Genomic DNA, 14,853 nt, shown 5'->3' on the forward strand with positions numbered 1-14,853 from the left:
CTGACTGCTGGGGCCCGGGCCATGAAGCTGAGCAAACCTGAGCGATGCTCACTAGGGCCTGACCCACGGGTGCTGTCAGCATTCCAAGACCCAGCACAGGGCTGTGGGGCTCATTTGGAGCCCCTGTCCCAAGAGCTCACTGCTGTGCACTAACACCCAGGCCTTCTTGGGGTACAGAGCATCGTGGGGACGCGGGCTGGGACTCAGCCAGGCTCCGCATTGAGTCGTGTTTCATGTGAACATTGTCTGTAGCCTTTTAACTAAAAACCCATCTGATCTCAAGGGTTTGGTCTCTTAGATCTGAAAAATGAATTTGGTGTTTAGCTGATGACTGGGAAAGGAGCGGAGCAAGAAGGACGTGATGGATAAAGCTTTCCTTCAGGCTGTGGTATACACTGAAGGAGGAACTTGGCAGAGTGTCTGAGACCCGTCTCATAACGTAACCCCCACGCTCTGTTCATCCAGCTTCAGCAAACTACACCCAGCCTTTGTGCTTATCTGCTCATCTTCTGAGCTAAATAATGGGATCGTACTTACGAGACCTTTTTAAAGTCAGATTGAAGCTTGCTTGCTCTGTAAAAACAGCACCTCAACTGCACATCTGACCGGTGCTAACAGGGAAATGTGTGTTAAAATGTGTGTAGCTTTTAACACTTACCCAGCTTTGGGGGCAGCTTTTGACATGAAGCGTTTGCCACAGGATTTCTTCTGCGGCTGTGAGCTGGAGAAGCAATCCTGCTCCTGTAAATGTTACTTGCATTCAGACGGAAACTGTGCTGTCCATCCCATGTGCGTCCTCCGTGGGTGATCACAAGATTTCCACTTCTGGGTCTTTTGGACCAGTGTAACAGGGACAAAGCACTGTCTTTGCTATTGAAGAGCTGGGGGGAAGGAGAGGAAGGTTTGCATTGGCTGCGTTGCAGTTGTCTTCTGTGCAGAGAATGAACTTCAGTCGCAAGGGTACAGGTTATCTATCCTAGGAAGTGTCTTCAGGCACATTTGCATGAAAGAGGACTTAATGGAGGCAGTGAAATTTCACCCACAAAAAGCACTCTGCCAGGAGAGGTCAGAACCTGGTTGTCAAAGCCCGACTGTACCCTTGGCTCGGGGGAAAAGGCAGCCACGAGCAGAAATTGCACCTTTGCTTCAATGAAATCCTTGCCGCATCCTTTCCTTTTTCCCTGCTGCCAGCTCTGAGCCCTGGGCAGCCAGCGGTCCAGGCACCCATTGGAGAAGCTGGGGAGCCCATCACCAGGCTGTCTGGGCACACCGGCCAGCAGGCACGGTGGGGATGGGTCTCACATCACTGCTCAGCCTTGCAGGAACCACGATGGGTTTGCTCTGAGCTGATCTTTTCAGGTGCAGCTATTGAGGCAGATGGTCTGATGGCCTTTTAATGATAGTGACATACGTTATCCCAGTCCTGCAGAAAGGATCTCTTGCCTCTTCTCTTCCATGGCAGGCAGCTGAGGGACCCATGCCAGGGGCATCTTTTATTGCAGAGGCAGAGAAGTGCTGGTGAGTTCTGTGCAGAACGCAGCTGGGCTCAATCACGCAAGCTCAGAGCGAGTAAAACCCTGGTGAGGAGCTGGAATGCTCAGGCTCATCCTGCCACCGCTGCAGGACGGACACAGGGAACCAAGTGTTCTCACAGAGGTACCTCTCACAGGTGACCCCATGCCTAAGGGATGCTTTGACCTCCCTGGTGCACAAATAGCAACGCTCATGTCTCTAATTCACCACTTTGGCAGCAAACTCCTGGCTGGCACTGCTCTGGTTTTAGAAAGTGGATCTGAAGCACAGCAAACAGAAAACTGCTTTTGCCTGAGCCAAGCCATTAATGGCCTTCAGCTCTGGTTAAGTCTGATGCAGGGTGTGTTTGTAACAGAGAGCAGGATGGGCTCCCCTGGGCTTAGGGGGATAAACATCTCACCGGCAATCCTGCCCTGGGAACCAGAGCTGCTGCTGGTCCTGCCCCTGCTCATCATCTCCCACCACTGCACAAGGGAGCTGCAGGATGGGTCTGGGGCTTTTAGAGGTGTGATTGTGGAGAGCTGTGTTGAGCTCTGCAGCTCCCCGGGCTGCTCCCAAGGAAGGTTTCTAAGATATTCCAAAGCTGTCATTGATCAAAGCCCCTTCACATCAGGCCATGTGTGCTGGTGTTTGCATGGAGGTTGTAGGAGCCTCTAACTGGCCTTTTAAATTATCAGTCTTCAGGTTTAATCTCTGTCTGATAGTCTGGAAACAAGATGAGCTGTTGTGTGTACTTCTGCCCTTTTAAGGGGCTTGATTTGAAACACTCTGAAGTGGGCATTGGCTGAGGGTGCTCATCACGCATCAGGCTGGATCAGAACCATAGCCGTACACAAACCACCCCAAAATCCACCTGCTCCCTGGCACTGGGGCTTCAGACAGCTCCTTCCTGGCTCTGCCTTGCGTGTACCCATGGGGGATGGCTGTGTGAACCGTGTCTGCCAGCAGTGGGAGGCCTGGGCCCCCGGAGCTCCAGATGCTGGGTGTCAGCTTGGTTGCACTCCGTAACTGATGGTCCTAGAAGGCAAGCGTGAGGAAACCGATTGCACGTTTCTGTTGCATAGGGGTAGGAGCTCTCCTCAGTGCAGCTTCGCAGGCCAGCTCTTGGGGAGGGTTTGCAAACCCTTCTAATTTAAGAGGGGCCATAAAAAGCAGGAAGGAAAACCAGCACAGGAAAGCAAATTGAGGGAAATTTTAACTATCTTGAACCTGAGAACTGGAAGGAAACCATCTGGTTCTAGGATCCCGAGGATGAATGCAGGAGGGCTGTGCACAGTGTGAAGCCTCGCAGGGGTCTCACAGCCTTTGCGATGAGGGGAAGGAGACTGTCCTGAAGAGATTTCTGTGCAACAGGAAAGGTGCACGGCAGAGAAACTGAGCAAGGAGGAAGGCAAAGACCAGTGTGCGCTGAGGGGTAAATGCTGTCTGTGTGTTAGCTGTCCCCAACACGAAGCACAGCTCCCAAAGCCTGCAAAGAGCTTGGTGGAAGAGGCTGAGGGACTTCCATTGCCTTATCTCCATGGGATTGGTCTGGTAAGTGCCAGGGTAGCAGGAGTGCTTTGGTGTCTGTCAGGAGGGGCCTGTTCATCCCTATGGATGCTGCTGGCTCTCCTGTGGCTTTATAACCCCTTTATAACCTGCGAGTGGCAACTCACCCTTATGTAGTGGAGAAATGTAAGGATGAGCTGCCACCACCATGAGCATCCTCTTCCCCCAGGGACCCCAAGGAACTCTGCAGTGCAGGGAGGGCTCTGAAATGCCCTGTTTCCATCACCAGCCTCATGTCTTTTGGAGAGAGCCCAAGCAATAAGTTCTGGCTTTATAGCAGCATTTGCTTTTGATGTGCAAATTGCTGAGCTTAGCAGGGACAAATGGGCAACGCTTTACAAGTTACCTTGGATTAAAGCAAATCTGTGGAGATTGTTCTCTAGGTCCTTTGATGGTTTCCATTTCAGAAATAACCAGTCCCATGCTCCCAGTGAAGGAACCTGGATATCCCTGGTGCAGAGGAGCATGTGGGGTCTGAAGGAAGGAGAGCAGAGGATCCTGTCCCGTCCCCTGCAGGCAGTGGCCCCAGTTGCTGTGTCCCTCGGGCCACACGTGCATCACTGCATGGGTAATTAATGATAACGGGTGTCTGAAAGCATCGCTCTGTGGTTCTCAATAGCCTGCCAGCCAGCACAGGCCATTGCTTTTCTCCCTGAAATGTTTATGATCCTTCTTTTCCTCCCTGTGTCATGGTTGAAAGCATTTTCTTTATTTCCCTTGAACTAATAATGTAAATCTGGGAACTGGAAACCCATAGCCTGGTTATATATATATATATATATATATATATATATATATATATATGTATGAAGAATATAAATCAGGGAATAGTTAAAACTGTGTTATTCCTGGCAGCTAAACTCCTTTTTTACTGAACACTTTGATTTCTTGTTTTGGAAGCCGTTTTCTCCATGTGTGTATGCAGCCATGTGGAAGGAGCAGTGCAGAGAGGGCTCGGGGTGGCTGCTGAGCCTTTTGAGGTGGTGGAGGTACCAGGAGCTTGCTGGAGTCCGCAGCTTTTCAGCTGGTGGCAGGAGAAACACGTAGTTAAGCCTGGTTCTTATCAATCCCAGAACCCCAGCCTGGTTTGTGTTAAAGCTCATCCAGCCCCAACCCCTGCCACGGGCAGGGACCCCTTCCACTAGAGCAGCTTGCTCCAAGCCTCTGCGTCCAACCTGGACTTGAACACTGCCAGGGATGGGGCAGCCACAGCTTCTCTGGGCACCCTGTGCCAGCGCCTCAGCACCCTCACAGGGAAGAGCTTCTGCCTAAGAGCTCATCTCAGTCTCCCCTCGGGCAAGTTAAAGCCATAAGTGGGAGCTTTGCCTTAGGAAGAGCTGAAGAATTGGAATTCCAAGATCTTTTTCTAGCAGGATCTGGTTTTTATTCCTCTAAGCTGTTTGGTTTTACAAGGCTTGGGAACGCCGGTGCTTTCTGCTCCGCACCAGTGATGGGCATTTGTTTCTGATTAGTATTTATTGGATTATTTCAGTCAGAGGGAAGCTCTGTGTCAGAGCCCTGCAGGATGCGCTCTGTTATTTGTTCACAGGACGGTGTTTTCTTTTCCTGCTTGGTTTTGCATCAGTCGCTGGGGATCTGCCTTGAAACAGATTAAACCAGATTAAACAGATTACAGCCTCTTACCCAAGCGTCTGTTTCTTCCACGGGTAAGGGCATGTTTCAGACTCGCATGGCTGGAAATAGCAGCAGCCTAGAGCACCCTGACAACCTCAAGGCTGTGTCCAGCTTTCTGCTGCTTTTCCCAATAGCTGGAATTAGCCCCTCTCTGGAGAAAGGGCTGCTGGTCGCTGCCTGAATCAGATGGCTTGTGGCAAGATTAGCAGTAGGTACTGTTGGATTTATGGGTGTGCGTGGGGCTGGCTAACAAAGCTATGGAAAAACACATAGGTAGTGTTTTATGTAGGGAAAATAATATGGAAAACTTGTGGTTTAATGGCATCCGACTTCCTGACATGAGGTCATATTTCCATAGTTTGCCTTGTGAATTAGAAAGCAAATGAGAATGCGAAGACCGAGCTGAACCTTTGACCAGTGTGCTTCTCACTGTGGGTGACTGAGAAAACCTCCCCAAACCAGGGATCTTTGTGGACAAAGGTATGGCAAATAAGTGAAAATACCAGGATTTTCCCCCTGGGCGTGGGGCTGAGAGCTTGGATTTTGCTGGTGGAAATCAGAGCGGTTGCCTCAAGTCAGGAGAGCGATAGCGGCTCTGGAGCGATGTAACATGAAATGAGAAGCAGGCTCAGAGCCCTTCCTCTGCGGAAATAACAAATAGGCTTTTACAGGAGAATAAATGCGCAATACTTGGCAGTGGCTCGCCATGGGGGAACCAGCAAGTTCATTTGGTCCGAGAGCAAGGAAAGCTGCAGAGGTTCAGCAAGACTCAGGTGCGGGTCAAGCCTGAGCTTTCCTTTTCCTGCTGCATCTCTGTTTTCCACAGCACATATAACATATTACTACTGCAAACTGCACGTCCCAGCGCAGCCCCTCTGCGTGCATCCTACTAAGAACCAGAAATCCCAAGGTGTTTTTGCCTTTTCTTCTCTTCCAGGACAATGGACCGGCCCAGAGCAGGAGGACGATGCCCCATGTGGCTGGTGGCAACGCCATGGACAACAAGCAGATGCTGAATGTGCAGCACCACCACCCGAACCGGCTCTATGGCAACAGCAGCTCCGAGTCAGCTCTGCCAGGCCAGCTGAGTGGCCTCCACATATCTCCTGGCCACAGGTAGGATGAGAGCATAGCCAGGCTCTGGGTTCTCTCCTGCAAACTCGGTTTCAGGGGGATACATTGAGGCTGTGGTGATCCCGGAGCCCCTGAGATCCTTCACCAGCTCCGTTGCCCTTCTCTGGACCCAGCTCCTCAGTATCTCTCAGTATGCCCCAGAAGTGGAAGATGGGCGAAGGAGCTGGTTTTCCAGATCTCCATAAGGCCGATGGGGGTAGGTAGATTAGCAGCATCAGATCCAGTCCCCAGTCTGGGATGAATGCCAGGGAGCATCAGAAACATTAGTTAGATTGGGTACAAGGAGGAAATTCTTTCCTGTGAGGGTGGTGAGGCACTGGAATGGGTTGCCCAGGGAGGTTGTGAATGCTCCATCCCTGGCAGTGTTCAAGGCCAGGTTGGACGCAGCCTTGGGTGTCATGGTTTAGTGTGAGGTGTCCCTGCCCATGGCAGGGGGGTTGGAACCGGATGATCTTAAGGTCCTTTCCAACCCGAACTATTCTATGATTCTATCCTGGTTTTCCAAGGTATATAAGCAAGGCAGGATGGAGAGGTTTGCCCTCCTAGGAGTGGGGATTGCACGACCACAGACCCAGGAGCAAACACTTGGCCTGGAGCTGGAGGTACCCACAGGGAAAATGAACCCCAGTAAATGGGGATGTTTGGGAGTGGTCAATCAGGTCCGTGCAGCTGTGCGGGAGGCTGGGAAATGAAGAACACTCCGAGGAAAGAAACAGCTTTTGTGTAGCCAGGAAGGGTTTGGGTGGAAGACTCGGGCTTTGAGACGGGCCAGGTTGTGGACTGCGATGCTTGCGCATGGCTTAGGCTGCTGCTGATTTATGCTCCTCCAGACTGGCAACATCCTGCAAGCAAGCAGTGTCTGCATCACATACAAGGAGCAAAGAGAGTTTCTGTTCCTCTGGGGAGCTCTGCCTGCACTAATTCATATTTCAGTGACGCTGCGAGCCAGCTTATTCCCTGCGCTGCTCCAGGGAAGTTAATGAAGTTGGAAAGGAGGGATCTGCACAAAAAGCATGGAGAACAAAAATCTCATGTTTACCTCTGTGCGAGCCAAAAGGCAGGAGATTAGCTCGAGCGTTTGAGTAGAATTGGGGCAGAAGTGAATTTGTGCTTGATGGGGCTGGACAGGTCAAAACCTGCTGCTTTTCATTGAGGACGTGTGAACTGAGGTACAAGAGGGCTGCAGCAGGGCAGAGGGGAGCCCAGGGTTGATTTTCTTTGTTTGAAAGTGATTTTTCTTTCTCTTTAATTCCGTTTTCATGCAACAAATGCAGTGCTGGTGGAGAAAATGAGCCAGACGATGGCTGAAATCTGTGTGATGGGGTTCAGGGCTCTCGCTGGTTTTATTGGCTTTATAATGACCTTGGTGACCTCCTCCTTAAACAGGAAAAGGAGCCCCTTCCCCCCAAGCTGTGCTGTGCTTTGGGGCCCCACTGCAGCACAACAGCACTTGAATTCACCTCTGCTCAGCAGGACACGTGCACATGTACCCAGAATACGTTTGATTCCAAGCTGTGCTTGCAATGTTTTGCTGTGCTGAATGAACCGGAATCATGGTTTAAATGACTCTTTGTTGTCTGTTGTACCCCAGTCGTGCTGCATCCAGACAAGGAGCAGCGTCTGGATGCTGGAGGTTAGGGGAGCGGTTATGGGGCTGCTCTTGTGTCCCCTCCACCACCTCATTTTAGCTGTGGCTGTGCCTGGCAAATGGATCTTTCCATGCAGTCACCTACAGGAACGCTAACTTCAAAAGAGATGGAAAGGGGATTTGCTGTCATGCCTGTGCCCAGCAGCAGCACACGTTGTCCCCATGCTGAGTGTCCTAACAGTGGTACAAGGGGTGGCTGGACCTCCTGGCCCTACATCATTAAAGAAACTCATTGTTTTACCCGTTTTTCCCAGTACATTCCATGTGTGGCACAGCAATTGGCAGTGCTTGTAAGCAGCTGCCCTATTTCCTGAAGGCATCTGGTAACTGGGCCAGCCCAAACTGTGTTGCTCAACCAGAGCTGAACAGGGAACAAGTTTACCTTCCCTGGTTCAGTGGCTGTTCTGGGACAGGGACCTCCAGGCACAGAAACCACGGGAACAGAGAGGTGTTTAAGTGAATCTGAGGGAATGTGGAGGTTCCCATCTGTCCCTCATGAGCTGACAGTTGCTGTTTGTGTTTGACTTGAGCCTTTCTTTCTCTCCTTCAAAACAGCATCGACCCCATGAAGTCTCTCCCACGGAACAGAAATGGGATTGATGTGGAGTCGGACGTCTACAAGATGCTTCAGGATTATGAAAAGCCCATTTCGGAGCCTAAGCAGTCGGGGTCCTTCCGATACTTGCAGGGCATGTTGGAGGCTGGTGAGAATGGTAAGGAGGTTGGCATCCTTAGTGTGTCCCATCAAGTCCTCCCTGCAAACAGGGCTGTGGCTTGAGCCATCATTTGATCCCTTTGCACCCACTTCCGTGGTCCCACACCCACCAAGCTGTTGTTGAAGGCTTCACCTCCTTCTCCTTCCTTTCCCGAGGTCCAGAAGCTTGGAAAGCCTCTGCAGGACCCATCTATAAGAGCTGATGGGAAGGGTCTGCAATCTCTTCTGCTTTGCCCTTTTTACCGTACGTTACCTTGGTGCTGAGGCAGCTCAGCCCAACACGAGATGCTCTGAGCATCCTGTGAGGGTCCTGGCTCCCTGCAGATCCTGGATCCCTGCATCTGGGTGGCAGGTTTCAAACCGGGATTTCGGATACTCGGCATCTGGGGGCTTACCAGGTTTTGTGGTTGACTTGAGCATGGTGTGAAGGTTGGGTTTCCAAATGGCTTCTGCGTGGCAGCTGTGTTCCCTGGACTGCTTGTGAAATGCACTGGCCTGAAGCGGTTGTGTAAGATCACCAGTGGAGAACCAGCAGCCTGTCTGAGTAAATGGCATTTGCATAAGGACGTGGGATGGTCCTCGGCAGTGCAGGGATAGCGATCAGGAGCTCCTGGCTCACATCTGGCGTCTGCCACAGCTTCCTGCCTGTGTCGTTAACACAAGCAGGAGCCAGCTCCAAGCATTAAATAAGATCCCCAAACTGTACATTTCAGCTTCTTTTTATTTGCCTTTCAACCTCAAGTCCACTGCAGCTTTTATGTTCAAACTCTCAGGCTTTGCTTTACAATCATTAGGGCAAGACTCTTCTTTCTGCTTCCTTCCAAGAGCCTCGTACTCCGATCATGCGAATCCATGAACTTAGTTTTTATGGGAAAACACCAACTACTGGAAATCTCATTATGAAGCTGCAAGCGGTAGCAAGTGAGGCTGCTGCACTTGAGTTTGTGTGTATAAAATGATGTTCTTTGACCAGTGGGATATTGCTTGCTTCACAAGAAGCACGATCGCAGGTAACTTCTGAGCATCGAGAGGTTCCTCCACTTCCAGTTTCCTCAGTGGTACTGAGGCGTGTCTGCAAAGCATGAGATAGGATCAGCCTTGGCAGCACTGCGTGTAAATGCCGCAGCCCCTCCTAGGCTGGCACGAAAACCGGTGCTAATGACAGGCTCCAGTTGTACCTTCAGGTCCTTCACCGAGAGCAAGCAGGAGCAGCTCCTTGTGCAGCATCTGCTGCACCCCTGGGCCTCCTCATTAGGAAGAATAAATAGGAAGCAACTGTGTTAATGCTGTGAGGCGCTGGCACAGGGTGCCCAGAGAAGCTGTGGCTGCCCCATCCCTGGCAGTGCTCAAGGCCAGGTTGGACACAGGGGCTTGGAGCAAGCTGCTCTAGTGGAAGGTGTCCCTGCCCGTGGCAGGGGTTGGAGCTGGAGGAGCTTTAAGGTCCCTTCCAACACAAACCAGGCTGGGGTTCTGTGACTCCTCTCTTCTCTGTGCCAGGGAAAGGGAACACAATTGGAGCTTTGCTGTTTTGCTCCTGCCTCACCTCGCATCCTGCAGCCCGGGGGGTCAGAAACCCAGTGCTGCCCTTTGGGAGGACAGGAGAAGGAAAAGGCTATGGAGGACAGAGAGGTGCTGGGACAGTGCCCGGAGCCTGGGTCTGCCCCAGCCAGTCCTGCTGTCTGCTTATCCCGGCAGTTCCTTGGCACCAGCCCATCCCCAGTGCTGTGTTATTGGGTTGGAGCCCAGGATGCTGCTGATGGGCATGAGCCAGGGTGGTGACAGGCTGGAGGGGTCCCTCCTGGGGCTCTGCCACCCCTTTGCCCCTCGGCAGTGGGGACGTGCGGCTGGTTGTTACACTCTGTTTACTTCATAAGGGATGAGAAATTAAGTGAAAAGCCTCTCTCCTGGCATAAAGCTCCATGATACATTCAGATTTCAAATCCCGGGAGTGTTCCTGCTTCGTTGTTTTGCAGCTCCCACCCCTCCTCCTTCTTCCTTAAGCCTAAAATTACACATTTTGGCCTGAGCCTGCTTTGTGTTGTCCTTTTAAAGTCAAGATCTTCTCTCCTGAGGAGCTGGGTGTCCTGGACAACCACCTGATTTATATGGAAGGTGTTTCTACTGGAAGCCTAGCATCACCAGCCCCATCCCGGCACCCTTAAGGAGCAATGTTTCATGCTGAGGATCTGGGGGAGGCTGGAGGTATCAGCAGTTGTCTCTATGGGTGCCCTTGGTGTGGGAAGGATGAGCAGTGCAGCCACAAACGGGGATGGGGATGGTTCAGATCGTGGAGTGAAAGCATCTCACTGCCTTGCTGAGGACCAAAAATTGCTGTGAGGCTGTGGGCTGGTAAATAGAAGGAAATGATGGAGGATGGGAAGCAGCCCTGTCTGCAGGGCTTGTTTTGCTGTAAAATCGTTTGGGTTTTTCCTCTCCTTCTCCTCCTCTCTTTTCTAAGCAGCTTATCCAAGCTCTGCCTGGGAGCCAGTGACAGCTTGACTGTTGAATGCCGGCAGATGAGCACGTCCGGTCCAAGCATGCCAGGTCCCTCGCTGCAGGAAGCCAACAGCTTAAGCAGTTGTTTCTGTTCATTCCCAGCAAGGCAGAGGAAGGACTCGGCAAGGGAGCTTGGCTGGAGCCAGCCCAGGGCTTGGGGGACCCCTGGGCTGGAGCAGCCCCGCTCTGGTCCTGGGCAGGCGCTGTCACACGTGTCACAGCTCTCAGTATCTCCAGGCACTGTATTTTGTCTCAGGGAAGTGGGATTTGATGGGAAATCGGTTCTTTTGGGTTTACTCGCTTGTGTTGGTGTCTGGATCAGAGCTATGGCTGGAGATGGGGTCTGCTCTGTGAGGCTGCCTGTGCATCCCAAGGGTGAGCTGGGTGGTACTCACTAAATAGCCCAGCAGCCACAATCATATCTCATGTCTGGATAAGGCAGCTTTGCCTTTGACAAGGTGTATATGCCAAACTGTTAGCACAGTGCATGGATATATCTGCTGGTGCCGCCAAGGGCTTCTGCCATCACCCGTGCTTCGTTAGGATGAGCAGAGGGTCAGCGCAGTGTCCTGCGGTCATCCACGGCCCCAGATGCTGTCTGAATCTAGCTGGCCTCACTCTTTGCTTTTTCATTCCTTCCAAGCCTGTGTGACAAAGACTTATCAAAGAAAGAAGAAACAAAAGCCCGGCGAGGGCAGGTTCTCAGTGTGTGTCTGTTTCACATTCCGGGCAGGTGAGAAGCTCGACAAGCTCAGCAACCCCCGAAGCATCAAGTCCCCGGTGTCCAAGCTTGGCGGTGCCATGTCCGGGCTGCAGATGCTCCCTGAGTGCACCCGCTGCGGGAACGGCATCGTGTAAGTATCACATCCCAACGGAGCCTCCGGTTCGGTAGGGAGGGGAATGCAGCTGGATGAGGTCCTACCAGATGTGTGGGTCAGAGTTTGTAGCAGAATACCTTACATTTATAGCAGAATATCTTGAATCCCTTTCTGTTCTTTGCTAACCATTTATAAACCTGGAATTGAGGAATATGGTTTGGCTTGTCCCTTTTAAGGGAATCTTGCAGCAGCACAGGGATGATTCATGGGATGGTTTCTGCCCTGCTTATCCTAGTAACTGCCCAGGGACTATGAATAGTGCTGGCACTCTTTCACTGCCTTATGGAGGGAGAAACACTTTGAGGGTCAAGTCGAAGAGGTCTGTGGATGATTTTTGTTTGCTTATTGAAGAGTCACTCTCCGATGGATTGATGCTGGGTCTGATTTCAGAGCATACAGGCATTTCCCTGCTTCATTGTGTTGTAATTTATGTTCTGTTGTAATTTACTGCTCAAGCCGGATTTGCTGGCTGGGAGCCTGCTCTGCAAATGCTGTAACCATGTTCTTGCTGGTGCTGTGAGCTGAGCAGAGATGCTCCAAAAGCCACAGTGCTTGCATGTGCGCATCCCCAGCCCTGCCAGCAGTGCCTGGAGTGTGTTCAGCTGCTGGCTTCTGATGCTCAGATCCAGCCTGAGTGTAGATGTTGAAGGCTCTGCTTTGCATCACATCCTGGAGCGATGCGGACAGATGGGAACGGAGCATCCCTTCCCACAGAAACATGATGGAGCTGTGCCTGGAGCGGGATGGCAGCTTTGGGTGGGCTGAGATGCTGGGATGGGAACCCACGATAACACCCTCACATGTCCCTGCATGCTGCTTTCCTTCACTTACTCCATTTTACTGGAGGGTGCTGAGGCGCTGGCACAGGGTGCCCAGAGAAGCTGTGGCTGCCCCATCCCTGGCAGTGCTCAAGGCCAGGTTGGACACAGGGGCTTGGAGCAAGCTGCTCTAGTGGAAGGGGTCCCTGCCCGTGGCAGGGGTTGGAGCTGGAGGAGCTTTAAGGTCCCTCCCATCCCAACCCATTCTATGAGTCTATGAATGTTTGTGCTCTTTGCTTCTCCACTCACCCCAGCTCTCCCCATCCCTCCCCAGGGGCACGATTGTCAAAGCTCGGGACAAACTCTACCACCCCGAGTGCTTCATGTGCGATGACTGCGGCCTCAACCTGAAGCAGAGGGGTTATTTCTTCATCGAAGAGCAGCTGTACTGCGAGACGCACGCCAAGGAGAGGGTTAAGCCCCCCGAGGGCTATGACGTGGTCGCTGTTTATCCCAACGCCAAGGTTGAACTTGTCTAAACCCGGGCTGAGCCGTGCAGAGGGCGGGCGCCCACCCACCGCCACCGGCTGCGCTGGGGCTGGAATCAACCCCGCTTACCAGAGCCCAAGTTCCAGTGCCTTTTCCTAGATAAAACCGTTTACACCTGGGACCTCCGGGGGCTGGTGTTGAAAGCATATGAACAGGTTTTCCCCTTTTTTTTGACACTCTGCTTTTCGGTTGCTGCGGTGGGATATTAGCCTGTGCCATAACCTTATCCAAGATCTGTGTAAATATTGATTAATTCTCTACTCTGTTTCCTATGAAACCAGTATTCCCCCTTGTATGTCCCCCCCCCCCTTCTGAAAAAGCAAGGAAGATGTTTTAGAAGCTCATAGAAAATAAGGCACTTTAACAAATGACGCTGACTCCAACATCCTGACATTTATCTCCTGCCTTCTGGCTGCCCCAGGGATTAAAACCCGACCCCCTGAGGAGCCTGGGATGCAGTACCAGCGGGTCGGAGTTCCTGGCTCATCCCAGCTGATGTGCTGAGGAAGGGTGGTCTCTTAGAACAGCAACTGCTGCGGAATTCCCTGGAGCAGGGCACTGCAGTGTGAGGCTGACACGGACCGATCCAAGTTCCCCAGGAGATCTCCACACTCATAATGCAAGGAGGCTTTTGTCTCCCTTCTTTCACTCTTTATTCTGTCATCCAATCCCCCAGCACACCTTAAAGGACACTGAAATAGCACGGAGCCCACCTTGGCTATTCCAGCTCTGCTCCAGCCCCATCACTCATTGCTTTGCCTGTCCTGACTCTTCCCCATCATTTGCTGTAGTTTTGTAGCCCTTTATTTCTAGATCGCATCTGCCTCCCAGCGGGGAGGTGCTGATCAAATCCCTCCTGGCTCTTAGGAAGTAACTGGAGCTGGTGAGCCCTGATCCACAGGCAGCAGGATTGGATTTGTACCCATATCCCAAGGCTCTGCTTTCAGCCAGGTCCATCATCCGCTTTGTTTGATGGGGAGAAGATTTGAGGATCTTGGAATGATGCTTTGTTGGAGAAATGGGGTTGTTTTCATGTTGGTGCTAGGAGCAGGGAGAGTCGAGTCTCCCAGTTTAGTCTCCCAGCTGCTGGGTGCTGACAGGAGCCGTGTGTTTGGTACCACAAGGTTACTTCTGCTTTGCAACAGCCTCCTTCCTCCTCATTTGAGAGAGGGAAGATGTGGGAGAGCAAAAGGAATGTCTGTGCTTGCTTCTCATACATAGAAAAGGAAAATAAGAGATGGGGCAATGGCAAAGCACTGCTTCTCCTCCTGGCTCTCCATAACTCGGAAATCTGGGACTGGGGAAGAGTTGGGAGCACAATCCCAGTTGAGGCTGAGCACACAACCTCTTCCTACAGGTTCTGCATCCCAGAGGGCGGAAGGATGTTAGGGTGGTACTGGGCTATATCTAGACCTTTTCATGCAGTGCCTTACAGGGATTGAAGCTGCTCCTGCCCTGTTCCTGAGCATGCAGCTCCCCCCAGCCGGGTACCACCTCACAGCCGCAGGGATGCTGGCCCCGCGCCTCCCTGCCAGCAGTGGAACATCCACCTCCCCTCCTGCTGCCATCAGGATCTGCAGTGGTTAAAGTACAGGAACACACGGGAATTGTTATCACAGTGCTGTGCTCCTTGTCTACATGGGCATGCTTGGGGGGGGTGGAAGGGAAATACCTGGGACAACTGTAAATGATGAGGAGACCGATAGTCATCGGGTGGGAAGCATCTCTGCCCTGTTTGCAGGGCTCCGCTTGGAGCTTTGCCACTGTCAGAAGCAGTTGTGCTGAATTCCCCATCCCCAGGCACGTTGATTCCTGCCTTCAGGCCGCCTCATTCACGTTATGGGGTTTGTAGGAGCTGCCGCACTCGAGGCTCCCGTGTCCCCAGGGAATGCCACTAAACTGTAACAGAGGGGCAGGGCACCGTTTGTATGGAACACAAAATAAAGCTGTACTGATGGC

At 52.1% G+C, this 14,853-nt stretch overlaps 1 protein-coding gene across 1 annotated transcript in view; it reads left to right on the forward strand.

Moving 5' to 3' along the window:
* Nucleotides 1–14,853, forward strand: part of PDLIM4 (PDZ and LIM domain 4) — a 40,675-nt gene extending 25,822 nt beyond the window's left edge. Inside the window, exons 4-7 of the mRNA XM_061457108.1 lie at nt 5,654–5,832; nt 8,054–8,211; nt 11,443–11,563; nt 12,680–14,853. Coding sequence (XP_061313092.1) covers nt 5,654–5,832; nt 8,054–8,211; nt 11,443–11,563; nt 12,680–12,884 — 663 coding nt within the window. The 3' untranslated portion in view covers nt 12,885–14,853. The remainder of the gene's footprint in view (nt 1–5,653; nt 5,833–8,053; nt 8,212–11,442; nt 11,564–12,679) is intronic.

This window comes from Pezoporus flaviventris, unplaced genomic scaffold (genome assembly GCF_033815535.1).
Source record: "Pezoporus flaviventris isolate CSIRO_AGI_PZ_B2104156 unplaced genomic scaffold, CSIRO_AGI_Pfla_v1 ptg000023l, whole genome shotgun sequence".
In the NCBI taxonomy this organism is placed as follows: Eukaryota; Metazoa; Chordata; class Aves; order Psittaciformes; family Psittacidae; genus Pezoporus; species Pezoporus flaviventris.